Source organism: Saccopteryx leptura, chromosome 2, assembly GCF_036850995.1.
Source record: "Saccopteryx leptura isolate mSacLep1 chromosome 2, mSacLep1_pri_phased_curated, whole genome shotgun sequence".
NCBI lineage: Eukaryota > Metazoa > Chordata > Mammalia > Chiroptera > Emballonuridae > Saccopteryx > Saccopteryx leptura.
The window spans coordinates 357,791,155-357,818,736 of NC_089504.1; the positions used below are offsets into that span (position 1 = coordinate 357,791,155).

General features: G+C 51.8%; 2 protein-coding genes across 6 annotated transcripts; one reads left to right on the top strand and one right to left on the bottom strand.

Annotated features, from left to right (window-relative positions):
- Window positions 1-416: 416 nt before the first annotated feature.
- On the top strand, window positions 417-11,446 carry TNK1 (tyrosine kinase non receptor 1). The gene is made up of 13 exons (XM_066364740.1): window positions 417-470; window positions 1,836-2,000; window positions 2,160-2,230; window positions 2,352-2,543; window positions 2,673-2,828; window positions 2,946-3,229; window positions 3,485-3,758; window positions 8,508-8,602; window positions 8,920-9,084; window positions 9,329-9,402; window positions 9,770-10,068; window positions 10,152-10,247; window positions 10,328-11,446. The coding sequence occupies exons 2-13, from the start codon at window positions 1,838-1,840 to the stop codon at window positions 10,439-10,441; spliced, it is 1,983 nt and encodes a 660-aa protein (XP_066220837.1). The 5' UTR covers window positions 417-470; window positions 1,836-1,837; the 3' UTR covers window positions 10,442-11,446.
- A 288-nt stretch (window positions 11,447-11,734) lies between these two features.
- PLSCR3 (phospholipid scramblase 3) lies at window positions 11,735-17,493 on the bottom strand. 5 transcript variants are annotated; one of them, XM_066364741.1, is made up of 8 exons: window positions 17,143-17,493; window positions 16,763-16,938; window positions 16,264-16,499; window positions 16,126-16,168; window positions 15,813-16,033; window positions 15,436-15,597; window positions 11,997-12,158; window positions 11,735-11,823 (listed from the first exon to the last, which is right to left on the bottom strand). In XM_066364741.1, the coding sequence occupies exons 2-8, from the start codon at window positions 16,767-16,769 to the stop codon at window positions 11,767-11,769; spliced, it is 888 nt and encodes a 295-aa protein (XP_066220838.1). In that variant the 5' UTR covers window positions 16,770-16,938; window positions 17,143-17,493; the 3' UTR covers window positions 11,735-11,766. The 5 variants fall into 5 exon arrangements, with proteins under 5 accessions (XP_066220838.1, XP_066220839.1, XP_066220840.1 ...); XM_066364742.1 differs by having other exon boundaries at window positions 16,763-16,942; XM_066364743.1 differs by lacking the exons at window positions 16,126-16,168; window positions 16,264-16,499.
- Between the last annotated feature and the right edge of the window lie 10,089 nt (window positions 17,494-27,582).

The window sequence follows — 27,582 nt, forward strand, 5'->3', positions numbered from 1 at the left end:
ACCCTGTGCGGCCAGCCTTCCTCCATTCGAGTGCAAGGAAGCTCTCTCCCTACTGGAGAGCAGGGACAACGTCCTGTTCAGCCTTATCTTCCGGGTGCATGGACAGGTCCTTACTCATTTAAGGGGTGCGGCTCTGGTCGAAAGGGGTGAAGGATTTGGCGAGAGGGGGGGTGGGGGACAGGACAGAAGAGAAAGTCTGCGGAGAGGTGAAAAGTTCTTCGGAGAAGGCCGGAAAGAAGGTGAGCAGGTTGAGAGTGTGAAGGAAGGAGAGCGAAGGACGGGAGAAGGGAAATGGCTCAGGGTCTGATCTGGCGGAGGGAAGGGCCGCCAGCCGCCCTCGCAGCACTCGCCAGGTGCCACTAACCCGGCCAGCTGCCAGGTCCCGCCCTCGCGGCCTCGGTCCCGCCCTTCTCTGGATTTAGCTCTGGCAGCTCGGGTGGCCCGGTAGCCGCCGTTTCCGCCTTTGCCAGGTAAGGGTCCTGGGCTGGGGCTGCGGCAGCTGGCGGAGCCGCCGGCGCGGGAGTGCGTCCGCTGGGGCTGAGCGGCCCCCTCTTCTCCCTCTCCTCTTCTTAAGAGTGATATGGCTCCTTCTGCGGGAGCGTTTCCTCTTGTCCCCCATCTGGTGCTTTCTTCTCCTTACCTGGCAAGCCTCCGACCTCCCAGGGCTCTCTCCTCCTCCGCCCCTGCTCGTGCCGTTCCGAGCCTACCCCTGGCTTCCCACATGCACCCTAGCTGTGGTCCTCCGCTGTGTGTGTGTGTGTGTGTGTGTGTGTGTGTGTGTGTGTGTGTGTGTGTGTGTGTAGAATCCACGTTTGTGTAAGGAAGGAGGGGCGGCCAGCACTCTGACTACCTAGAGCCTCATTTCATTAAGTTAGTTGTTGGAGTTGCCTTGAAGTTAGACCGAGTGACTGAGGTGCAGACAGGGCTCCATACCTGGAGCTGAGGTGGCTGTAGGCAGTAACGGACTTAAATCACAAATGCCTGATTTGATTTCAAATGTTGCTGCCTCCCATGTAGAAGAGGCTGTGACCGGAATGTCTCTGGGCTGAGGGACAGCGTACCTGCAGGACTCAGGTGTATGTGGACACATCCCTTGATGTCTTGTGTGCTGTGTGTTTACGTGGACCTGGTGTCTCAGCGCTGTGGGGCAGTGTACCTAGGGGCAGTGCCCTGCCCTGTCTCAAGTCTATGAATGTGAGGGTGTGTGGCAGCATACTAGACCATCTCAGATGTGAGAGGACACATAGCTGGATGTCTCGGGCATCTGTTGTAACATAGCTGTAGGTCTGTGTGTGTGCTTGTATGTAGTAGTGTATCTGGGTGTGGGAGGCAGTGTGTGTGTGCACACACGTGTGTGTGTACCTGCATGTCTGAAGCATGGTGTGGTAAGCATCCCTGTTGTATATGTGGTGGCTCAAAATGTCTCATGTGTATACGAGGTATCTCAGTTGTATAAGAGTGTGGAGTGGTATACCTCAGGTCTGAAAGGGCAGTGTCTGGTGTTGTGGGGGTCCAGGGGCACTGAGCCATATCTTAAGAGTGAGCAGGGCAACACAGCTGGAGTCGGCAGCGCTAGCACTTCTGGTGCGGAGAAGGCAGGCTGCTCAGTGGTGAAGGGGGCAGAGGACCCAGGTCTTGGGTGTCAGGAGCAAGCACTCTTCCTGAGGTTTGTGTGTGTGAGTGGCAGGGTACCTGGCTATCTCTGACGTGTCCCTCCTTCTACCCCTGAGTGTTTCTGATGGTGGAGGGTGGAGCTGGGGACAACGACTCTGGTCCTGGGTGTCTAGGCTCTGTGTCCGAGGAGAGTGTACCAATCTTAGGAGTTCTTTCTCCAGACATGCTGCCGGAGGCGAGCTCACCTTGGCTGCTGAGGCTGCTCCGAGACATCCAGCTGGCCCAGTTCTACCGATCCATACTCGAGGAGCTGAATGTCACCCGGCCAGAGCACTTCGACTTCGTAAGACCTGAGGACCTGGACAACATTGGCATGGGCCGGCCAGGTGAGGAGCCCCTGTCCTGAGGTCCCGGTCTCTCCTTCCTGAACCTGTTAGTTGCTACACCTCCCCACGCCCCATACATACCAGCCCTCTTCTTGCCTTTAAAACCTTTGCATCGTGCCCCCCCATACTACCCAGCCCTCTAATTCTGGCCTCCCCCAGCCCAGCGCAGACTAGCTGAAGCTCTGAAGAGGCACCATTTGGGGCACAAGCCTAAGAACTGGGTTTACAAGGTGTGTGTTTTGGGGTGGGGGGTGAGCGGTTTAAAGAACCAGCTTCCGCTGGGAAATGGGCTGTGCTTAGTGGTAGGGGTACACAGGGTTCCACACACCTGATCTCCCACCCCTGTTTCAGATCCTTGGGACGTTTGCCCCTGAGCAGAAGGAGATTACCGCACCCTCAGACAGCCCTCTGTCCCTCCCTGAGCCAGAGGGGGGACTCAAGTGTCTGATCCCAGATGGTGCTGTGTGCAGAGGAAAGCTGCTGGGCGCTGGCTGCTTTGGCGTGGTGCACCGAGGGCTGTGGACACTGCCCAGCGGTCAGAATGTGGGTACTCGGAGAACCTACCTACTTCATTCTGGGCAACTGGGCCAGCTGTCCTCTCTGTCCTATCCCCGGTACAGTATAGCTGTTCCCTAGCCTAGGGTGCCTGATGGTGCCTCTCTCCGCCCCCAGGTCCCAGTGGCTGTCAAGTCCCTTCGGATGGCTCCTGAAGGCCCCGTGGGCACAGAGCTGCGGGACTTTCTACGAGAGGTGTCCGTCATGATGAACTTGGAGCACCCACACTTGCTGCGTCTGCACGGGCTCGTACTGGGCCAGCCTCTGCAGATGGTGAGCAGACCCGAGGCTGGCTCCCGGGACAGCCCCGAGGCTGAAGTGAGACAGGAGGGTGGGCGGCCAGAGTCCCGCCAGGCTGGACCGCCGCTCAGGAGGCGCTGTGCCCCGCAGGTGATGGAGCTGGCGCCGCTGGGCTCCTTGCACGCGCGCCTGACTGCGCCGGCCCCGACACCCCCGCTGCCCGTGGTCCTGCTCTGCCTCTTCCTGCAGCAGTTGGCGGGGGCCATGGCGTACCTGGGAGCCCGCGGGCTGGTGCACCGGGACCTCGCTACGCGCAACTTGCTGCTGACTTCACCACGCACCATCAAGGTGGCGGACTTCGGGCTGGTGCGGCCGCTGGGCGGCGCCCGGGGCCGATACGTCATGGGCGGGCCCCGCCCCATCCCCTATGCCTGGTGAGTGCTGGGCCCGCGGGAGTCGGGCTCGGAGGCTGGTCCGGCGGGTGAGGGCCCGGCGGGCAGTAGCTACCTAAAGCCGAGTGTACAGGGGCCTCGTCCTCGGAGGGAGGCTGGGCCTAGGGAAGTCCGTGGGTCTGGAAGGGCTTGGAAAAGAGGACTTCTGAGGATAATGGGAGCATAAGGGCCCTGCTCAGTGGCGGGTGGGAGCTCCGAGGGGCACAGATCCGGCCCCTTTCAGCTCCACTTCCGCAGGTGTGCTCCCGAGAGCCTGCGCCAGGGGGCCTTCTCTTCTGCCTCAGATGTGTGGATGTTTGGGGTGACGCTGTGGGAGATGTTCTCCGGGGGCAAGGAGCCCTGGGCCTGGGTCCCGCCCTACCTCATCCTGCAGCGGCTGGAGAAGGACCAAGCCCGGCTGCCTAAGCCTCCTCTCTGCTCCAGGGCCCTCTACGCCCTCGCCTTGCGCTGCTGGGCCCCCAACCCTGCTGATCGGCCCAGCTTCTCCCACCTGGAGGGGCTGATCCAAGAGGTGGGAACCTTGTCTCCCTAGATACACTCAGTCTCTTCCCTCCCTTCTGTCTCCCGGGGTTCCATGCACGAGACTAACAATACTGACTCCTAGACTGGAGTCTGGAACCCTTGCTCTGCTCTGAACAGAGCGGTCCCTACCTGGGGAGTAGTTTGGGGTGCATGGGTGCAGGCTGCACAGCCGAGGGCTGAATGAAGCTAGGCCACAGAAGGGAGAAACAGAGCAGAGCAGGTTGCAGTGGGTGTTTGACAGGCAGAGGAAGGTTTCAGCATAGGAGGGGCAAGGACAGGTAAGGAAGTCAGTGGAGGTACTCAGGCGCTGCCCACGGAGGGATCTGTAAGGGGTAATGAATAATCAGAGCTAACATATGGAGAACTTGATCTGTGTAAGATACTGTACCAAGTGCCTTACATGTAGCAAGCATATTCACTCCTTTAATCCTCACAACAACCCAACAGGTCAATGTTATCTTGGTTTGACAGACTGGGCAGTTAAGACACAGACCATTTAGGTGACTTGCCTAAAGGCACACGTAACTGGAGGAATTGGGATGTGAATCAGTCTATCTGACTTCGGAGCTATTCCCTAAATGACTATTACTATTTTTGGGGAAACTTTTTAAAAATCATTTTTAATTTTTCAATTTCAGTTGACATACAATATTAAATTAGTTTCAGGTGTACAGCCCAGTGATTAGATATTATATAATTTATTAAATGACCATTCCAATAAATTTCATACCCATCTGACACCCATACATAGTTAATAGAATATTATTGTGTTCCCTATGCTCATCTTTACACCCCAATGATTGTTCTGTTACTACCAATTTGTACTTCTTAATCCCGTCACCTTTTTCACCCAATCTCCCAACCTCCCTCCCATCTGGCAGCCATCAAAATGTTCTCTGTATTATCCATGAGTCTGTTTCCGTTCTGCTTGTTCATTTATTTTGTCTTTTAGATTCAATTATTGATAGATATGTAGTTATTGCCATTTTATTGTTCATACTTAAAATCTTTTCTTCTCTTTCTTCTTCTTAAAGAAGACCCTTTAACGTGTCATGTAATACTGGTTTGGTGGTGATGAACTCCTTTAGCTTTTTCTTGTCTGGGTAGCTTTTGATATGGCTTTGATTCTAAGTGATAGCTTTACTGAGTGGAATAATTTTGGTTGGAGGTCCTTGTTTTTCATCACTTTGAATATTTTTTTGCCAGTTTCTTCTGGCTTGCAAAGTTTCTGTTGAGAAATCAGCTGACAATCTTATGGGAATAGTACTCTTGTAGGTAATTAACTGTTTTTTCTCTTGCTGCTTTTAAGATTTTCTCTTTGCTTGACAAGTGGTGACAAAGTGGATAGATCATCGACCTGGGATGCTGAGATCCCAGGTTCAAAACCCCGAAATCGCAGGCTTGAGCACAGGCTCATCAGCTTCAGTGCGGGGTCACTGGCTTGAGCTTGAGATCATCAACATGATTCCATGGTTGCTGACTTGAGCCCAAGGTCTCTGGCTTGAGCAAGGGGTGACTGGCTTGGCTGGAGCCCACCAGTCAAGGCACGTATGAGAAGCAATCAATGAACAACTGAAGTGATGCAACTATGAGTTGATGCTTCTCATCTCTCTCCCTTCCTGTATCTGTCTTTCACACACACAAAAAAAATTATTTGTTTTTAACCTTTTGCATTTTAATTATGATGTGTCTTGGTGTGGGCCCCCTTGGATCCATCTTGTCTGGGACTCTTTGCACTTCCTGGACTTGTATATCTATTTCCATCACCAGGTTAGGGAAATTTTCTATCATTTTTTTTTTAATTTAATTTTTTTTTTTTTTTACAGAGACAGAGAGAGAGTCAGAGTGAGGGATAGACAAGGACAGACAGATAGGAACGGAGAGATGAGAAGCATCAATCATTAGTTGTGCATTGCGACACCTTAGTTGTTCATTGATTGCTTTCTCATATGTGCCTTGACCGTGGGCCTTCAGCAGACGGAGTAACCCCTTGCTCGAGCCAGTGACCTTGGGTCCAAGCTGGTGAGCTTTGTTCAAACCAGATGAGCCCGCGCTCAAGCTGGAGACCTCGGGGTCTCGAACCTGGGTCTTCCACATCCCAGTCTGACGCTCTATCCACTGTGCCACCGCCTGGTCAGGCCATTTTTTTTTTTTAAATATGCTTTCAATTTCTTGCTCTCCTTCTGGCACCCCTATGATGTGAATGTTGATACATTTGAAGCTGTCCCAGGGGCTCTTGCACCATCATATTTTTTTGGATTCTATTTACTTTTTGCTGTTCTGATTGGGTGTTTTTTGCTTCCTTATATCAATTTTGATTTTCATCTTCATCTACTTTTCTATTGCTTTTTCTGTAAATTATTCTTCATTTAGTGTAGCCTTCATTTCTGACTGATTCTTTCTTATGGTTTCCATATTCTTTTTTTTATGATGTTGAAGTTCTGAGTTCATCTACTCTTCCCCTTAGTTCATTGAGCATCCTTATAACCACTGTTTTGAACTCTGCATCTAGTAGATTGCTTGTCTCCATTTTGTTTAGTTCTTTTTTTTTTTTTAATTTTAGAGAGGATAGAGAGACAGAGAGGGAAAAAGAGAGGAGAGACAGAGAGAGAAGGTGGGGAGGAGCTGGAAGCATCAACTCCCATATGTGCCTTGACCAGGCAAGCCCAGGGTTTCGAACCAGTGACCTCAGCATTTCCAGGTCGACGCTTTATCCACTGCGCCACCCCAGGCCAGGCTGTTTAGTTCTTTTTATGGAGTTTTGTTCTGTTCTTTCATCTGGGACATGTTTCTTTGCCTCTTCATTTTGGCAGCCTCCCTGTGTTTGTTTCTATTAAGTAGAGCTGCTTTGTCTCCCAGGCTTGGTAGAGTGGTCTAACATAGTAAATGTCCTGTAGGGTTCAGTGGCACAGACTTCCCACCCATCTGTTCTGGGCACTTCAGGTGCACCCACCTTTTCTGTGGGTGGTATACAGCCTCCTATTGTAGCTGAGCCTTGATTGCTATTGGAGGGATTTACCCCCAGGCCAATCAGCTGTAAGGACTGGCTGCACCCACCATGGAAGACCCACCCCAGGGGCCCACCCCATAGAGCAGGACTTACTTCATAGGGCTCTGTTGCCCAATGAGTCCACCCCTTGAGTATATCACTTGTGGAGGTGGTTGGGTGGTGCTTCAGTGTGGTCTGGAGCTGTCCACTGGGTGTGCTGCACCTCCTAGGAGGTACAAGTGAAGGTCAGCTACTGCCCGTGTTCTGCCCAGGACAACCTAGCATGAGCTACAAAGTAATCTGCAGATGGCTGTTACTTGTGCTGGGATTAGAGGTGCCCAGGAGAGGCCAAATTGTGAACTAAGGCCAGCTGCCACTAGTGCACGGCCTTGGAATCACTTAGCAAGAGGTATGGGGCATGCCAAGACCAGATGCTGCTAGTTTGAGAAATTTTAGGAAAGTCTGAACACAAGCCAAGACAGGGCCATTTGTATGGAAAAGCCACTGGAAACAGCTTGGATGCGCTACAAAGTTGGAAGGGTGGGTCTGGGGAATCACTAGGGTAGAACAGTGATAGCCAACTTGATGGAGACTCAGATATGGCGCCTTCCTGCTGGCTCTGTGGGTGAAAGGACTAGAAAAGGAACAATGGCCTTTGTCAACACTTCTGTCTGGGAGAAATCTGCCCCTCCAGCTCTCATGCTGATGCCAGACACTTCAGTTCCTCCCCATATGTCCCTGGTGCTTTTCAAGCTGCTGCTCCAGCACTGGAGCTCAGAGTGGGTGAGTCTGAGTAAGTCTGTGCTCTGGCCCTTTAAGAGAAAATGCCTGGGAGATGGACTTCAACAGTTCTCCATCTCACTTAGCCATACTCCCCACTGGTTTTCACAGACAGAAGTTATGGGGACTTCTCTTCCTGGCACTAAAACCCTACGGTGGGAGGCTTGCTGTGGGGCTGGGACCCCTCAGTCCTCAGGGGGACCCCCACTGTCAATACCCCTCCAAATTTATTTGTCATGCATGGGTGTGGGACCTGCCCATTCTGCATCTCTGCCCCTCCTACCAGTCTCAATGTGGCTTCTTTATATTCTTCCATTGTTGGACTTTCCATTCAGCTAGTCTGTTTTGAATGATTGTTCTGTAATTTAGTTGTATCTTTGATGTGGTTGTGAGATGACGTGAGTACCACATTTAGATACACCACCATCTTGACAGGAAACTTATACTCTACCATTAAAGGAAATTAATCTTTACTCTGACGGCACTTGGAAGCCATGGAAGAGATTTGGGCAGGGAAGTAATAACTTGACATCTTGTATCACCCTGGCTTGGTGCAGGTATGGATTAGAGGAATGATTCTGAAGATGTAAAGACCAGATAGGAGACAATGGCTGTGAAGCAGAAATGATATGAAGATGTCTGGATGAGGGTTGAGACAGTGGAGATGGAAAGAAATGGGAACTTTCCAGAGGTGCTTGGGAGGTGGAGCCTGGTATGGAGTGAAAGCACTTCACAGGACGACGCTCCCCTTGGGCTCTGTCCAGCTTGGCACAGAATCCAGGTCTGCCTCTCCCACTGGACTACAATTGGGGGACAGGGACAGCCCCATCCTGAGCCCAGGTCAGAGGACACACCTGGTATGGGCTTGATTGGTGGGTTACATAAACAGAGTCTCCTTTCTTCCCTGCTCCATGATACCCTTCCGACTCAGGCCACAAGCATAGCCACCCTTTCTTCCTGTCTCTACAGGCCTGGCCTCCTGAGGGGCGTTGTGTGAGGGATGTCACAGAGCCAGGTGCCCTGAGGATGGAGCCTGGTGATCCCATCACTATCATCGAGGGCAGGTGAGGGCCTCGTGTTTCCTGTGAAGCCCCAGGAAGACCCCCTCCCACCCTGCCTGACACTGGTTCCTTCTCTGCTTCTCCCCCAGCTTTCAGCCCTGATCCTCTGCTTTACTTCCTCCTCTCCCCCCCGGGCCAAGCACTCCACCCCAGTCCTGGCCTCCCAGCTGCAGCTACTGGGGGTCCAGAGAGCCCTCTGTGTTAGAGAAAAAAAAGGCCTTCCTTCCTTCCTTGGGGCAGACTCAGCTCCATGGCACACAGCTGGGGACTGCTGCATGCCCCCATTGCTCTTGCCCCTTCACCAGCACCTCTCTCCCCAGCCCCAGCTACACAACCTGGAAGGGCCAGAACGGTCGCACATTCAAAACGGGCAGCTTCCCAGCCTCAGCAGTGACGCTGGCAGACTCGAGGAGCTCACCAGCCACCTGTCCGGTCCACAGAGGCTCCCTGGCCTGGGGAGAGCAAAGCCGGGGGAGCACAGATGGGTGAGGACCTGAAAGAGTGGGGGGCAGAACTGGGCTGGGAAACCCACCAAGTTCAGCAACTGCTCTGGAAGGGAAGCTTGGGGAGGGGCTAGGGGGAGGCGGAGAGGCTGGACTTGCCTTCCAGGTGGAGCTTCCACTTGGTCTCCATCAGCCAGGGAGCCCAGATTCTTTGGTAGGGGGCATTGCTTTGTGATCGGGGGCTGGGATGGAGAATGGACTGGATCACTTTCCAACATGGTCACAGAGAGAAGGCAAAGCATCGGGATCTACCTCCAGCACAGGCTCAGAGGAGGCAGATGCCCTTGCAGAGGATCAAAGGTGAGTGTGGTGGGGGACAGGGCCCTAGGGTCTCTGAGATCATGAACAACCCTCCAGTTCTGCCCCCTGCTCTTTGCACAGATGATTTCCCCACATCTGACTTCCTTCTCCCATTTCACTCTGCCCCCTGACATCCCAGCTGTACTCGAAGATCTGCCTTCTCCACTGAACAGCACCTCCCCACGCAGCCCCTGCTCTCTCAATTCTTTGGGTCCTCAGCTGTCCGGGACTGGGTGTCTATTCTGCACACCTTATTGTCCCCACCTACCAGTACCTCCTCAGGACAGTCCGAATAGACAGAATAGGAAGAATGCCAAGCCCAGCACCTAGAGTTTCTCTCAAGTTGTTTTTTTTTCCAACTGTGCAGGCATTTCCAAGAGTCTGGAATCTGTTCTGTCCCTGGGGCCCTGCCCTACCGGGGGTGGTTCAAGCCCCCCGGAACTTCGAAATGCCAGAGATGTGCCCCAGGGACACCCAGGCCTGCCACCCCGCCCTCCCTTTGCCTCCAGCTCTTCTCAGCCCAGCCAGCCTCCCCGAGAGCAAGCTTCCAGGCCCAAAAGAGAACCCCTGCACCACCTTCCCTTGGGAGTGCCTGGAGCCGGCAAAGCCACTGTTCCCTCCGGAGGGCTCTTGCTGGACCCCGAGTTGCAGAAAAAGATTATGGAGGTGAGGTCTCCCTGAAGTGGCCTGGTGTCCAGAAGGCACTACAGGGTGGGGTAGAAGCCTAAGTGAGGCTTCGTCCCCTGCAGATGGAGCTGAATGTCCATGGAGTGACCCACAGGGAGTGCCAGGTAGCACTAAGAGCCACGGGGGGAGATGTGGTTTCTGCCATCCGGAACCTTAAGGTAAAACCAGGTCCTTCTTTTGGGTTCCCACCTCTCCTGCCCCTGTCCTCTGGCAGTCAGCTGCCCTTCTGCTTTCACAGGTAGACCAGCTCTTCCACCTGGGTAGCCGGTCCAGAGCTGACTGTCGGCGCATCTTGGAGCATTACCAGTGGGACCTCTCAGCAGCCAGTCGCTATGTCCTGGCTCGGCCCTGAGCTCTGTTCCCTTAGACACGGACAGCAGCATGCACCAAGGGCCTGACCAAGTGGGGCCAAACAGAACTAGAACAAGGTCCTGAAAGGGCATACTTTCCCACCCGAAGAGAGCCTGCTCTACAGGCAAGTTCAGGAGGAGCCCAGGCTCGGGCACTATGAGTGTCTCCTTCCGCCCTGCCCCTTGGCCTCTGGGGGCTCAAGCTCCCTTGCTGGGTCCTAGAAAGATCTAATCCACTCTGCCTACCATATTTCCAACCAAAAAGAGGACTTGGAGGAACAAAGTTACTACACATCATACCCACAAGAAGCTTCTACTCACTCCAGAGAATGATCAAGTGGACACACTAAACCATAGGAACAGCCATATCAAACTGCCTTCAGCAACCACACTGGGCCCTGTGGGAGCAGCCATCTTGGGTGATGACTGCAGCCATACTGACTTGGTGCACAGGGCCCAAACTGCCTTGGCTTGGGCTGGGTTCATCATGGATAATGAACGTTGCTCTTTTGGACATAAGGACACTTGATCCTGGCAGCATGGATTACGAGACAAGCCAGCCCCCACTCAGACCAGCTGCCATATTTCCCTTTGTTTTCTTTCCATCCCAACTCTTTTTTTTTTACCCTCTCCCGTTACATGTATCTTCCAATGTCCAAAAACTTACAAAGTTTATATGAATATAACATACAAAGATGCAGCCTCTTTTGTAGCAACAGGGAAGGGAGGGGTGGTTGGTTACGTAAGGCATAGGAAGCTGCAGGAAGCACCAGCTGTGGGCAGGACCCAAGGGAAGAGGAGGTTGGCATTGGGCCCTAGGCCCTGTGGTGGTTGCTGGGGAAGTGGAGATCCCCTCTGAGTGCCATGTTCTGAGGCTGAACTAATTGGTCAAGCTGAGGCAGGGAAGGGTGGCTGTATCAGCCATCTTTGGTGCTGCTTACCCTTCCCCACCCCAGCTCTACTGTAAAACCCGAGTCCTGGGTCCCAGAGCCTTCGCCCAGAGCAGAGGCCCTGGAAGGGCGTGGGAGGAAGCGAGTCAGGAAAGTGTAAAAGCCGATATGCCTGTGTGCTGCGGGACTGCCGAGACGGTGGTGAGAGGTAGCGGGGGACGGGCTCTCATACATACCCTTCTGTGGGGCCACAGGTAAAGGAGGCTGGGGGAGAAGGGTCGGGATGGGGCATCATGGCCCCTAGCCCCTTACGCATCCCTGTCTGTCCCCTGCGGTGTACATGGAGGAGGGGCTGCCTCTGAGGAGGGGCCAGGCCAAGGCGGGTGATCATCTTGGATTCTGGTGGAGGTGGTGGTCTCTTCACCCTGAAGCGCCATCTAACTGGTGATAGCAGAGGGCCCAATGCCTCCACGCTTCTCGAAGAACATGTAGTCCTGGAGGGAGGGTACCGTCACCAGGAGATGTGGCTGAGCTGGCTTGGCTCAGCTACCACAACCCAGGTCTGGAACTGCAACCCGCATGAAGTCTGTTCCTAACCCTCTCCTAGCAGGAGGCCAGGAAGTTCACAAGGCCTCCAGCCGGAGCAAAGGAGGGGCAGCCAACTCACAATGAGGAACGTGGCGCCCAGCAGAATAGCCTTCACTCTCACATCCAGATCCAGCGGGAACTGCAAGCCAAAGTCGTCTGCATCCGTGAGGGCTTCTTGGAGCAGGCCTCCCCACTGCTTGCTGATGCGGCCCACACTGCGCGACTCATCCGGGGTCTTCACCTGTCAGGAGGGAGAGGCGGAAGAAAGGGCCCAGCTAAGGTGGATGCAGCTGCTCTCACCTGTCTCCAAGCTCACTCCCACAGTTGCCCTGTATGAAGTCTGCCAGCTTAGTAAATCCTCCCAACAGCCTTGCATCTCCATGTGACTTCTGCGGAAAACTAAGTCACCTTATGTCACACTATGCGTATATAGCAAAAACCAGGATTCAGACTTAGATCTGTTCCTCTTGAAGGGCCATGCATAAAACTGAACATCAGTGGTGAGAGAAATGGAAGCATCATAGAGTCTAATCTGCTTAGTGTGTGGCTGGTTGCTAGGTTTGTTTTTATTACCAGAGTCCCTGTGACCCACATATGGTGCACTTTACGCCCTGCACAAAGTAGCTTGGCCAAGAGGGCAAGGGAGGCTGCTAAAATTCTGGCTGTACCCTATCAGCTGACCAGGCTCCTAGAAGGCCATCTGCCCAAAGGGGTGCCCTTCCTCTGCGAAGTAGGGAGGGCCTTGTCCAGCGCTGCATGCAAGCCTAAGCTCAGGGGTCTCCAAACTTTTTACACAGGGGGCCAATTCACTGTCCCTCAGACCGTTGGAGGGCCGGACTATAAAAAAAAACTATGAACAAATCCCTGTGCACACTGCACATATCTTATTTTAAAGTAAAAAAACAAAAAGGGAGCAAATATAATATTTAAAATAAAGAACAAGTAAATTTAAATCAACAAACTGACCGGTATTTCAATGGGAACTATGCTCCTCTCGCTGACCACCAATGAAAGAGGTGCCCCTTCTGGAAGTGCGGCGGGGGCCGGATAAATGGCCTCAGGGGGCCGCATGCGGCCCACGGGGCCATAGTTTGGGGACCCCTGCCTAAGCTAGAGGGGATCCAAGCCCATCTACTGAGGGGAGTGGTCAGCAGTAAGTAGCCTCTTGGGGCCATGCTGTCCACTGGACTGTCTGGGCCCAGCAGCAATAGGCCCTTGCTGATGGAGATGGCAATCCATAGAGACTCCCTGGTCCTTTTCCTATGCTCATTCTCCAGTGACTAGAACTAGTGTGGTTTCTATGTTCTTCCCATCTTCTTTCCTCACTGTCTTATACCTCTGGAACACTTACTGCAGACCAATCCCAAGCTGGGCAGGGTGTTTGCCAGCCAACCTTGTGGTCCCAAGAGTACAGGCCCAAATATAGACCATACATAATTATGTAAAAGGGAGACTGGCCCTATGAGGATCCCAGTCTTCACATTCCCATCCAGAAGTCACCAAGTTATCTTTTCCCCAACCAGTTCCTATCAAAGTATCTCCCCTCAGCTGCTAAGGTGACTCAATTTTTAAAAGTAACCTTAGGGCCTGACCGGGCGGTGGCACAGTGGATGGAGCATCGGACTGGGATGCAGAAGACCCTGGTTCAAGACCCCGAGGTCGCCAGCTTGAGCGAGGGCTCATCTGGTTTGAGCAAAAGCTCACCAGCTTGAGCCCAAGGTCGCTGGCTCGAGCAAGGGGTTACTCGGTCTGCTGAAGGCCCGCGGTCAAGGTACATATGAGAAGGCAATCAATGAACAATTAAGGTGTTGCAATGAGCAACGAAAAACTAATGATTGATGCTTCTCATCTCTCCATTCCTGTCTGTCTGTCCCTGTCTATCCCTCTCTCTGACTCTCTGTCTCTGTAAAAAAAAAAAAAAGAAAAGTAACCTTAGGAAGGACACCTCATCTGTTGCCTTAGAAAGTCTACTGGATATACCTGTTGTTTCTCCTTTATCTGCACAGGTAATTAGCCCTTAAAGAATTCAAAGTTCTGTTAAGTGCTTTGTCTTCTAGAAGCAATGGTGCTTCTCAGACCTCACCGGACACTGTCACCACTTGGGTTCTCCAGGCTCCAGTTAGAAATAGGAATGCATGGTGAGAAGGATATCACCTACATTCCCGGTTGGAGGGGCCATTCGGACTTCTAAGTTGGCAAGACAAGCCACAGGATCTTTTTTCTTTTTTTTCTTTCTTTCCTTTTTTTTTTTTTGTGTGGCAGAGACATAGAGAGTCACAGAGAGGGACAGATAGGGACAGACAGACAGAAAGGGAGAGAGATGAAAAACATCAATTCTTTGTTGCAGTTCCTTAGTTGTTCATTGATTGATTTCTCATATGTGCCTTGACTGGGGGGCTCCAGCAGAGTGAGTGACCCCTTGCTCGAGCCAGCAACCTTGGGCTCCAGCTGGTGAGCCTTGCTCAAACGAGATGAGCCCGTGCTCAAGCTGGCGACCTCGGGGGTCTCGAATCTAGGTTCTCCGCACCCCAGTCCGATGCTCTATTTACTGCGCCACCACCTGGTCAGGCTCTTTTTTCTTTCTAATGGGTTCTCTTACATTATTATTATTTTTTTAATGTATTGATTTTAGTGGGAGAGAAGGGGAGAGACAGAGAGACAAGAATATTGATCTGGCCTGACCAGGCGGTGGCGCAGTGGATAGAGCGTCTGACTGGGATGCGGAAGACCCAGGTTCGAGACCCCGGGGTTGCCAGCTTGAGGGCGGGCTCATCTGGTTTGAGCAAAAAGCTCACTAGCATGGACCCAAGGTCACTGGCTCGAGCAGGGGGTTACTCAGTCTGCTGAAGGCCCGCGGTCATGGCACATATGAGAAAGCAATCAATGAACAACTACGATGTTGCAACAAAGAACTGATGATTGATGCTTCTCATCTCTCTCCGTTCCTGTCTGTCTGTCTATATCTATCCCTCTCTCTGACTCTCTCTCTGTCCCTGTAAAAAAATTAAAAATAAAAAAAAAAGAATATTGATCTGTTTCTGTATGTGCCCCGATCAGGGATTGAACTAGTCACTTCTGTGCTTTGGGACAATGCTCTAACAACCAAGTGCGCTGTCTAGCCAGGGCAAACCACAGGATCTTAAGTTAAATTAGTGCTTGCTCCAGGGCCTGAGCTCACAAACCCAGACACAGAAGTCAAATGGTTCCAGCCCACAGCAGACCCAATAATCATCCTTCACCCTGAATTCAGCCTGGCCTTAAATCCCACCCCCGCAACAAAGGGCTGCAGATAACAATTAGCTTTGGCTCTCAAGGTGAAACCCTCTTTGTGTCATGCTTCTGTAAGACCAAGGAGCCACCCTATTTCTGAATGGAGGAACACTGGAAATGTGTTAAAGAGCCAGTGAATTTGGATTGATGAGCTCGGTGTCTTGGCCTTAGTATTGGCCATCCTGCCTCGTAGACGGTGCCATCTTGGATTAGGAAAAGACCCAGAAATCTCCACTTATTCCCGATACCTCAAAGTTGGTGTCTGTGCCACAGCCACAGGTGGAGCAGGGCCCTACCACTCGCAGGACCGTATGGCGATCGGCATCCTGAATGGAGAACTTGGGGAGGAAGGGATGCCAGGTCTGTAGCACATGGCCAATGGTGGTGCCTGGTGGAGACTGTACTTCCATCTGGAGTGGGAGGCAGACAGGGTCAGTGCAGAGCCAGGGCACCCTGGCACAAAGCTCTCAGCATTCCAGCTCTATCACCTGTCATCCCCCTCACTAGACCTTCTGGCGCCCCTGTTCACTCCCATGCCTCCAGCTGGTGATGCTCAACATTGTTCTTCCTCATTACCTCCTGTCCCCCTAACCGGAACCTCGCCCTGACATCCCTTTCCACCCACCTCCTGGAGGCCACATGGGCAGCAGCCACAGCCACAGTGGAGGGGGCGGAGCAGGCGCAGCACCTCTCTGTCCCCAGGGTCTACCAGACGGACACGAAGGGGCCGGCGGGCGCCACAGCACAGACGGGCGCAGCAGCTGCTCTCTTCAGCCGCCTGACCCAGGGGCTGCCCCGCAGCTGAGCGCAGCTCATACCGGTTGCCTGTCTCCCAGCCTAGAAGCGCTGCCAAAGGGTGACACGGAGGATCAGGCACCAGCGCTGGCCTGAACCCCCTATCTCTGCCCGAGGCCCAACCTACTCCTCTTTCCACTCACTTTCCACTCGCTCAACCCTCTGATGAATCAAGATCTGATCAATCTGAAAAGAGAGTAGGGACCGCACCCACCTCAGATGGCAAATCTACGAGCTTTGGTCCCCTCCCTGTCGCTCCTCCCTCCCTACCTCGCACTCACCTGCACCAAGAATTCGAGGCCAGCAGGCACCCCGGGCAGTGGCAAGAAGGGGGCAGCAGGCCCCGGGGCACTGGGGCCGGGCGAAGGGAAGACAGCGAAGCCAGGCGCAGGGGCAGGCACGTGGGCGAGCACTGGCGCCTGCCCGGGCCCAGAATGCTGCGCCGGCTCTGGGTACCCAGCGGTCACAGGGTAGGGAGGAGGGGGCGAAGGGGCGTAGCCTTTGGGGGACAAGTATCCTGTGGGGGGACGGGTAGATTAGAAAGGGACCTGTGGCCTTATCCCTTTACTCTTAGCCTGTAGGGGACCGCGAGGCTGCCAGGGGAAATGTGGTGAAAAGAGATTGGAAAATATGGGGCGGGGGAGCTGGGCGTCGGCTGCCTGGAAGGAAGGGAGGGGCCCTAGCCAGCCAGTCCGAGCACATTCCCGGAGGATGCGTTCGACTCCCAGCTCCCAGATCCGTGGGGAGATAACTGAGACCCTCGGCTTTGAGCCCACTTACCTGCCATGGGAAAGGGATGAGGGTTCGTGGGTTATCTGTGTCCCGGAAGCTTAGTTCTAGAAGTGGCAGCAAGCTCGGAGACAGCCAGACAGACACAGAGACAGACAGAAACGGAGAGGCAAACGCAGAGAGGCAGCTGCGCCCAGCGCGGGCCCAGGGTCTCTTAGGCGGCGCCTCTGACTCGGGGAGAAAACGAAAGTGTCAGTGGGCGGGGCAGGGTACCTAGGACCCTGGATTCCCTCTGGGGTTTCCAGAACCGCCCCCTCCCTTTGTTCTCCCATCTCTGCGGAGGCAGCCGTTGGCATCTGGCAAAACAAATGAACCCGCGACGGCCCGACCTCGAGTGAGGTTTCCTTGCCCCTCTGCGCCCCCCCGCTCACCTGAAGCCCCTAGAATAGTCGGGGTGCCGGGGACTCGGAGGATCACTGGCGCTGTGGAGGCGGGCCTAGAATATGACCCCGCCCCCTACCACCTAGGCCCCGCCCTCCAGGCCTGAGAGCCGCGCTTGCGTAGAAAGGATGCCGGCTCTCCCTGCTGGCTACGAACCCAGGACCACGGGCTCCTTTGCGTGGTGGGCGTCCCAGCCTCTTCCGTTTGACAGCGGTAGGCTAGACAGGAAGCTCTACCGGGAAGGGCAGCTGGGTGGTACCCAGCCCTGCCACCCCCGCCCGGGTGCTGAGTGCTCAGCGCCCCTTGGTAGAAAGCGAGGACAGCAGGCACCGCTCGGGACCCCAGGCTCCTCCTCCCAAGGACGGTTCGGCCCTCGCTGACGCAGCGGAACACCCTTCACACTCATTCATTGCCTTCTAGGACTAGTTCCTGGCTCCCTTTCTACTTACCTGAGGCGACCTCGCTGTCCCTTCTCCCTGACGCAGCAGTGACCCACGCAGATAACTTACAATAACAGTGCTTCTTTCAGGCGTGCCCAGACATGCAGGTGACAGGCCGCTGTTATAAAGTAGCGTACCTTAATTCCGCGAGTTACTTAGAAACACCAAGGCAGGATACAGAAGAATTTTTAGAAGGTGATTTATTAATAAGTCAGCTACATATGAATTACACGGGGTATAGCTAACCCAAATTATGTGTGTCCAAAATAGCCCTGAAGCTAGTTATATAGACTTAATCACAGATAGGTTGGGGAAAAAGGAGGAGGAGTATGATACAATAATTCATTAACCAGCTTACAACATTAGTCTATAGGATTTATAAAAAACATTCTTACATATGAAAACTTACAAGGTAACACAATAGTGATGTTTTACATATCAACACAGTAGCAAATGTTGTACGTATCAACACAGTAGCATAAATGTCATTTTACATATCAAAGACATCCACAAATCTTTTAGTGTCTACCCTCCATCCCTTTGTTTAGAAGTTTGTTACTCTCAAGACTCCAGGAGGGCCTAACCAGGCGGTGGTGCAGTGGATAGAGCATCGACTGTTGAGGACCCAGGTTCGAGACCCCGAGGTCGCCAGCTTGAGCTCACCAGCTTGGACCCAAGGTCACTGGATCCAGCAAAGGGTTATTTGGTCTGCTGAAGGCACTGTCAAGGCACATATGAGAAAGCAATCAATGAACAACTAAGGTGTCACAATGTGCAATGAAAAACTAATGATTGATGCTTCTCATCTCTCCGTTTCTGTCTGTCCTTGTCTCACTCTGTCTCTGTAAAAAAAAAAAAAAAAAAAAAAGGCCCTGGCAGGTTGGCTCAGTGGTAGAGCATCAGCCTGGCATGCAGGAGTCCTGGGTTTGATTCCCAGCCAGGGCACACAGGAGAAGCGTCCATCTGCTTCTCCACCCCTCCCCCTCTCCTTCCTCTCTGGGCGCTGAGGATGGCTCTGTGGCCTCTGCCTCAGGCACTAGAATGGCTCTGGTTGCAACAGAGCAACGCCCCACATGGGCAGAGCATTGCCTCCTGGTGGGCATGCTGGGTGGATCCCGATTGGGTGCACGTGCCTCCCTGTTTCCAACTTCAGGAAAAAAAAAAAAAGCCAAAACAAAACAAAACAAAAAGAAACCAACCCTGGGCTTGCCCGGTTAAGGCACATATGGGATTTGACACTTCCTGCTCCTCCCCCCTTCTCTCTATCTCTCTCTCTTCTCAAAACTGAATAAATAAATAAAAATAATTTAAAAAAAAAACTCCAGGAGGGGAGGAAGAGTTAAAATCAGTGTAGGATATGTAAATATTGTCTCTTATTGAAAGGGAAAGGAAGTTCTTTAGATAACCTTTATTCTTTCAGAGAACTATAATTAAACTATGACTAGATGACCCAGTTGTCCTTATAAGCCAGGAAGCTCTCATATTCTTCTCCCTCCATTTTCTAAAGAAAGGAGGGGGCAAGAAGCCTGACTTTTCCTCTTTAATACAGTTCCTCGGCACCTTATCACACCACCAAACAGTGTCGCTAGTGAGTGTGCAGGAGGCTAAGTTTAGGGGGAACAGAGGAGGCAGTGCAGGTAGTAGGAAAGCCTTCCTCCAAGAGGAATTCCTTCTTTTGGGTCCTGAGCAGAGGCCCCAGGTGTGAGGGAATCCTGTGTTTTGGGGGCCTATAAGCTGAGTGGCAAGTGATGAATTTAGAGAGGGAGGTCAGCCCACAAGCACAGAAGGCTTGTGGGAGCTAAGGCTTGGCCCCAAGGGCAGTAGGGAGCCCACTGAAAGATTTTTAAGACCAAATTTAATTAAGAAAAATTTAAGATCAAATTTTTGTTTTAGAAAAACCATTAGAGCCCTGGCCAGCTGGCTCAGTAGTAGAGCGTTGGCTGGTGTGTGGATGTCCCAGGTTCAATGCCCTGTCAAGGCCTAACTCCATTGGTTTGAGCATATTGGCCCTGGCTCTGAGTATGCCTTGTGGATCCTCTGCCTCAGGTGCTAAAAATAGCTTGATTGAGAGCATGACCCAAGATAGGCAGAGCATTGGCCCCAGACAGGGGTCACTGGGTGGATCCTGGTTGGGGAATATGTGGGAGTCTTTCTATCTCTCCTCTTCTCAACTTGGAAAAAGGAAGAAAAAAACCCCCAAATAACTGCAGTGTGGAGAACAATGAGGGCACCCAGGCTGGGTTGTTAGCAGTAGTCTGGGAGAGAGGATGACTGTGATAGTGCAGACAGACAGAAGTAGCAGATTTGGGAGATATTCAGACAATATAGAACTTGTTTGGGGAATGAGATGTGGCGATGAGAAGTCCAGGATGACCTCAGGTGCCTGTCTGCTGGCCAGGCAAATGAAGGAGAAACCCATTGTAAGATCAGCGGATAATGGGGAAAGGTCAGGCCCAGAAACTTTGGTTAGGACCACCCAAAACCAAGCACGCCAAAAGAAACTTCCCAGGAGCCCTTTGGAAAAGAGCGACACCTCCGTCAGCCAGTGAGATTTTACTACATCATACTAGCTCGACCACCCTAGGGACCCTTTAAATATCTCCCACACGGGTCACTCCTTGTGACTTCTCTGAGCCCTTCCCCCTGGGAACAGAGAACCTCGTGTGGTGGAAAGCGCTCTGTACCCAATAAAGCCTTTTATTATTCCACATTTTGTTTTTTTGTTTTTTTACAGGGACAGAGAGAGAAAGAGTCAGAGAGAGGGATAGATAGGGACAGACAGACAGACAGGAACAGAGAGAGATGAGAAGCATCAATCATCAGTTTTCCGTTGCAACACCTTTGTTCACTGATTGCTTTCTCATATGTGCCTTGACCACGGGCCTTCAGCAGACTGAGTAACCCCTTGCTCAAGCCAGCGACCTTGAGTCCAAGCTGGTGAGCTTTTGCTCAAACCAGATGAGCCCACACTCAAGCTGGCAACCTCGGGGTCTCGAACCTTGGTCCTTCCGCATCCCAGTCTGATGCTCTATCCACTGCGCCACCGCCTGGTCAGGCTATTATTCCACACTTTGTGGCTACGGCCCCTTTCTTCCTTCTCGGTGGGGAAAAATACCTTACATTTTGGTGCCGAAAACCCGGGAGGAGTTGAAGTCCGCAAGGACCGCTCCTCTTCCCTTCCCCTTTGAGAAAGAACCAAGATCTCTGACCTTCCACCCACTTCAGCGCACAGTGCGGTAAGTCCCCTGCCTCTAGCCACCCTTGAGTTCTTTCCCCCGAGACTCCCTGTCCGGAAACCGTAGCTACGTCAGGGAAGTCTTTTCCATTTCGAGTGAGTGTGTGCTCATGGAGACGTCCCGAGCACATCCATTTTACCTTATCTGTCCATGGCCAGAGCTTTAGTTTTGGGACGCTAATACTCAAATCTGAGCACTTTGAGGACTGAGAGCGGCCATGGGGGCACAGGAATCTCCCTCCCTAAAGAAGAAGAAACTGTTCTTCTTCTCCGCTGTGGCCAGGCCACAGAACCCATTGAATAAGCCTCCTGAGGGGACTTTCCATTTTAACACCCTCACCAATTTAACTATCGCCAAAAAAGCTGGGAGCTGATTGAAGTTCTCTTACATTCATGGCTTCTAATTATTTGTGCGCTCATCCTTAATCTCTGTGCCACCTGTTCCACCGTGCAGGCCCTTTTTCTGGCCAGAGAAACCTCACCTAAAACCTCCACTCCTGATCTTGCCTTCTCCATGAACTCCCAACTCTCTCCTCCTCCTGCCTGACCCCCGGGGGCACCCCTCTCTCAGGACTCTTCTCTGGTCCCTCTGCAGACATCTTTCGCTCTGGTCTCTTCCCTCTGAGAGCCCCTTTGCAAAATCCTGTCTCTTATTCACCACTACCAGTCTCTCTTTCTCCTCCCCTGTTGGCCAGGGGCCCCTCCCTTCTCCACTGTGTTCTTAAGCCCCTCCTCCATCAGGCCATTTTCCGCCTACTATTGGCTCTTACACTGGTTTTCAGGACGTCCAACCCCAATTTTCTTGCAGGAACTTCTGGCCCTGTCCTGCCTCTAGCTCCAGCATTTCTGGCAGGATCTGGGTGCTGCGCTCCCCATGAGTCCCCCTCTTATTCTCAACCCCCAAGCCCCTATCCGGGACCTGTGAACACGTCATTTAAAGTTTTTAATGGTCCCAACTAGTAGAAGCAAGCCAAGGCTGTTCACCAGGCCCGCATGCAGCAGAAGGTAATGCTCCAAACCCAGGTTCTTGTGGCAACTCTGAGGCAAGACACAGGAAGTGTCCAACCCAAGTCCAAGCCACAAAGAGAAACCCCACCAGCAGCTTGCTTTAAGTGTGGCAAGCAGGGTCATTGGTCCTGGCAGGGCTCCTGCCCGCGGCTGCCCACTGAGCCCTGCCCTAATTGCAAGCAGTTTGGTCACTGGTGGAGCAATTGCCCCTTTGGGCAACAGGCTTTTCTTCAGTGCCTCTACGTGGAGGATGAGCCACCTGAATGGGAGGCCAATCCAGCCAAGTGGGTGCATCGCTTAAACTCCTAGGACACGGCCTGGACTCAGAGAACCCAGGGTATGCTGTAACTAGTGGGTAAGTCCATCTCTTTTCTTGTGGACATGGGGGCTACCTTCTCTATTTGCCATCATACTCTGGATCTCTAATTCTCTCACAGGTCTTGGTTATGGGAATGGATGGGACCCCTTCCTTTCCCCTTTTTACGCCACTCCTAACATGCAGTTTTGCCTCAAGCTTGCCTCCATAGAGGACCACTGGCAGTCGAAACTACTGGACTCCATCCATCTCCAGCTCACCAAAAGGCTAAACCCTGCAAATCCTCCTATTACTCCTCTTTTAAAAAAAAATCCTTACCGGGCCTGACCAGGCGGTGGCGCAGTGGATAGAGCATCGGACTGGGATGCGGAGGACCCAGGTTCAAGACCCCGAGGTTGCCAGCTTGAGCGTAGGTTCATCTGGCTTGAGCAAAAAGCTCACCAGCTTGGACCCAGGGTTGCTGGCTCGAGCAAGGGGTTACTCAGTCTGCTGAAGGCCGGCAGTCAAGGCACATATGAGAAAGCAATCAGTGAACAACAAAGGTGTTGCAACGAAAAACTGATGATTGATGCTTCTCATCTCTCTCCGTTCCTGTCTGTCTGTCCCTCTCTCTGACTCTCTCTCTCTCTCTCTGTCCCTGTAAAAATAAAAATAAATAAAAAATCCTTACAGGACCGCATCTGTGAAGTTTTTCTAGTCATGGCCAAACAAATGTTCCTCCTGACACCCTTCAAAGCCACCATCTTCCAATCTCTCCCTCCCCACGATGCCCCTAATTAGCAGGAAGTAGCCAGATGAATAAATGGTGCCCCTATTGTATTTAACACAAAAGGTCAGAATGTAAGGTCGGCGGATAATGGGGAAAGGTCAGGCCCAGAAACTTTGGCTAGGACCACCCACAACCAAGCGCGCCAAAAGAAACTTCCCAGGAGCCCTTTGGAAAAGAGTGACACCTCCGTCAGCCAGTGAGATTTTACCACGTCATATTAGCTTGACCTAGGGACCCTTTAAATATCTCCCACGTGGGTCATTCCTTGAGACTTCTCTGAGCCCTGCCCCCTCGTGTGGAGGGAAGCGCTCTGTATTCAATAAAGCCTGTTATTATTCCACACTTTGTGACTCCGGTCCTTTCCTTCCTTCTAGGTGGAGAAAAATACCGTACACCCATCAAGATGAACATGGAAAGAACCTGGTTTGGGGCTCCTTTGCCCACATGCCCATGTTTCTCTGGGCTAGTCAACTACTCCCACATCTCCAGATATCATCTGCTTCAGACAAGGGCTTGACCTCTCCCCTGGTCTCCTCCCTTAGTGCCTCAGATTCTACATAGCCCCAACTATGGACCACCCTCCACCAAAACACATAAACATACAGAAATTCAGTTATTCAACAAAGTTAATGAACATTTACTTTATCTCAGGCAGGAATTAAGGTGATAGGAATATATACCAGTTAAAAACAATAAAAAATTTCTGATCCCCTGGGCTTCACATTTTAGTAAAGAAGAGACACATAGCCTGACCTGTGGTGGCGCAGTGGACAAAGCGTCAACCTGGAAATGCTGAGGTTGCAGGTTCGAAACCCTGGGCTTGCCTGGTTAAGGCACATATGGGAGTTGATGCTTCCAGCTCCTCCCCCTTCTCTCTCCCTCTCTCTCTCTCCTCTCTTAAAAAAAAAAAAAAAAAAAAAAAAAGAGAGACACATAATGTAGATAAAATACATCAGAAATCAGCCCTGGCCAGTTGACTCAGTGGTAGAGTGTTGGCCCGGAGTGTGAAAGTCCAGGTTTCAATTCCCAGCCACGGCACACAGGAGAAGTGCCCATCTGCTTCTCCACCCTTACCCCTCTCCTTTCTATCTCTCTCTTCCTCTCCTGCAGCTAAATCTCCACTGGAGCAAATATTGGCCCGGGCACTGAGGATGGCTCTATGACCTCCACGCCAGGCACTAGAATGGCTTTAGTTGCAATGGAACAATGCCCTAGATGGGCAGAGCATCGCCCCCTGGTGGGCATGCCGGTGGATCCCAGTTGGGTGCCTGCAGGAGTCTCTCTGCCTCCTAGCTTCTCACTTCAGAAAAATAAAAATAAATAAATAAAAATACATCAGAAATCAGATGGTGACCAGTGCTATGAAGAAAAAGAGAAAAAAGAAAAGAAAAGAAAAAGAGAGCAGAATAAGGAGGATAGTGAGTGATGGGCAGGACTTGCAATTTTAAAGAGAGTGGATTCGGAAGGCATCATCAAAAATGCGATAGTTGGCTGGACCAGGCAGTGCACAGTGGATAGTGTCAGCCTGGGATGCTGAGGACCCAGGTTCAAATCCCCGAGGTCGTTGGTTTGAACACAGGCTCACCAGGTTGAGCATGGGGTCGCCAGCTTGATTGTGGGATCATAGGCATGACCCCATGGTCGCTGGCTTGAAGCCCAAGGTCACTGGCTTGAGCAAGGGGTCACTTAATCTGCTGTAGCCCTCCGGTCAAGGCACATATGAGAAAGCAATCAATGAACAACTAAGGTCTCTCTCCCTTCCTGTCCAGAGTAGGCCAGGTGAGATTGGATGGCGGCTTGGGCCGGGGGCTAGAACAGTAGCAGTGCAGGTGCTGGGATACGGTTTGGTTCCAGTTCTGTATTTGAGCCAACAGGACTTGATGATGGCTTGGATATAGGATGTGAGTAAAAGGGAGGTCAAAGTTGATCAGGCTTGGCCTAGGAGACCATTCACAGTGTGGGCTCCTATTGCGCAGGCGCTCCTGCTCTTCCTTGTTTTGTAACTAGTGTGATCTTGTCTCTTTTTTTTCCTGGTGAACTCTGCATGCTGAAAATCCAACAGGGGAATAGAAGTCTTACCAATCCTCAAAAGCAAAACAAGCCTATCTCAGTTTCTACTTGTAAGGCTGAACACATTGTACATTGTATCAAATTATCTTTTTTTTTTTTTTTACAGAGACAGAGATAGAGAGTCAGCGAGAGGATAGACAGAAAGGAACGGAGAGAGATGAGAAGCATCAATCATTAGTTTTTCATTGAGACACCTTAGTTGTTCATTAATTGCTTTCTCATATGTGCTTTGACTGTGGGCCTTCAGCAGACCGAGTAACCCCTTGCTCAAACCAGCGATCTTGGGTTTAAACTGGTGAGCTTTTGCTCAAACCCCACGAGCCCGCGCTCAAGCTGGCAACTTTGGGGTCTCGAACCTCGGTCTTCCGCATCCCAGTCCAACGCTCTATCCACTGTGCAACCGCCTGGTCAGGCTCAAATTATCTTTTAAAGGCTCTGTCTTCCCTGTTGAAATCTGAGTTTCTTGGTAGTTCATTAAGGAAAGAACTTAGCTCTGGGAATTGGACAGAAGAGTTCGAATCCCAGCTTACCCGGGTCCTAGCTGTATGATACAGAACAAGTTACTGTACCTGTCTTAGCTTCATTTTCCACTAACTTGCAGGACTATTGAGAAGACTGGACACAATGTATAGTAATAATAGGGACAGATTATCAATCAGGCCTTATTTATATTGGTTCCCCAAGAGCCCAACCCACTGGCAAGACCAAAGCTAAGGTATCAGGGATTGCATTACACAGAGTGGCCATTCCAGAAGCCAAGGCCTCTTCCACCTGGAGGTTCCCTACATCACAGACATTGCCCAAGATGAAGGATGGAAATACATCAAGAGCACTAACTTGGGGGTAGGAGTCTGACAATCTGGTCCTGGCTCTGCCACTGGCATTCTGGGCCACTCCAGAGGTTCCCTCTGGGGCCTTGTTTCTACACATCTTAAAATGAAGAAATATTGTGACCCTCTAATACACTTCAAACCATGACTCCTGAGTCTGACCTGTGGTGGCGCAGTGGATAAAGTGTCAACCTGGAATGCTGAGGTTGCCAGTTCAAAACCCTGTGCTTGCCTGGTCAAGGCACATATGGGAGTTGAAGCTTCCTGCTCCTCCCCCCTTCTTTCTTTCTCTCTCTCTCCTCTAAAATGAATAAATAAAAAAAAACTGTTTAAAAAAATTTTAAAAGGCCCTGGCTGGTTGGCTCAGTGGTAGAGCATAGGCCTGGTGTGCAGGAGTCCCGGGTTCGATTCCTGGCCAGGATACACAGGAGAAGCGCCCATCTGCTTCTCCCCTCCTCCCCCCTCCTTCCTCTCTCTCTCTTCCCCTGCAGCAGAGGCTCCATTGGAGCAAAGTTGGCCCGGGCGCTGAGGATGGCTCCATGGCCTCTGCCTCAGGTGCTAGAATGGCTCTGATCACAAAAGAGCAATGCCCCAAATGGGCAGAGCATCGCCCCCTGGTGGGCATGCCGGGTGGATCCCGGTTGGGCGCATGCGGGAATCTGTCTGACTGCCTGCCTCCCTGTTTCCAACTTCAGAAAAATACAAAAATAATAATAATAATAATAATAATAATAATCAAATGCTTTAAAAAAAACATGACTCCTCCCTGGATATAAATGCTTCAGTGGCTCCTCATTATCCCCAGAAAACAGCCTAAGCTCTCAGCAGTCTCTCCAGCATTTGGCTTCTGCTGTTCGCATCTTTCATGCCTAACCCTCTCATGATTTTCAAGCCAGTCACCAGGAATTCTTCTAGGTCTCAAATGCTGGCCTCTCTCTTGCTTCAGGGCTGCCTTGAATGCTCCTGCCCGGGTCTGGAACACATACCTCTCTCTCCTCATCGCCTAGCTCAGGAGGTCCCCAAACTATGGCCCTTGGGCCGCATGTGGCCCCTGAGGCCATTTATCCGGCCCCCGCCGCACTTCCGGAAGGGGCACCTCTTTCATTGGTGGCCAGTGAGAGGAGCGCATTGACCATCTATCTCATTAGTCAAAAGCAGGCCCATAGTTCCCATTGAAATACTGGTCAGTTTGTTGATTTAAATTTACTTGTTCTTTATTTTATACATCTTTTTTTTTTTTTTTTTTTACAGAGACAGAGAGAGGGATAGATAGGGACAGACAGACAGGAACGGAGAGAGATGAGAAGCATCAATCATCAGTTTTTCGTTGTGACACCTTAGTTGTTCATTGATTGCTTTCTCATATGTGCCTTGACCACGGGCCTTCAGCAGACTGAGTAACCCCTTGCTTGAGCCAGCGACCTTGGGTCCAGGCTGGTGAGCTTTGCTCAAACCAGATGAGCCCGCGCTCAAGCTGGCGACCTCGGGGTCTCGAACCTGGGTCCTCTGTATCCCAGTCCGATGCTCTATCCACTGCGCCACCGCCTGGTCAGGCTTGTTCTTTATTTTAAATATTGTATTTGTTCCCATTTTGTTTTTTTACTTTAAAATAAGATAAGTGCAGTGTGCATAGGGATTTGTTCATAGTGTTTTTTATAGTCTAGCCCTCCAACGGTCAGAGGGTCAGTGAACTGGCCCCCTGTGTAAAAAGTTTGGGGACCCCTGGCCTAGCTCCTTCAAGTCTCCACTAAACACTGCTATA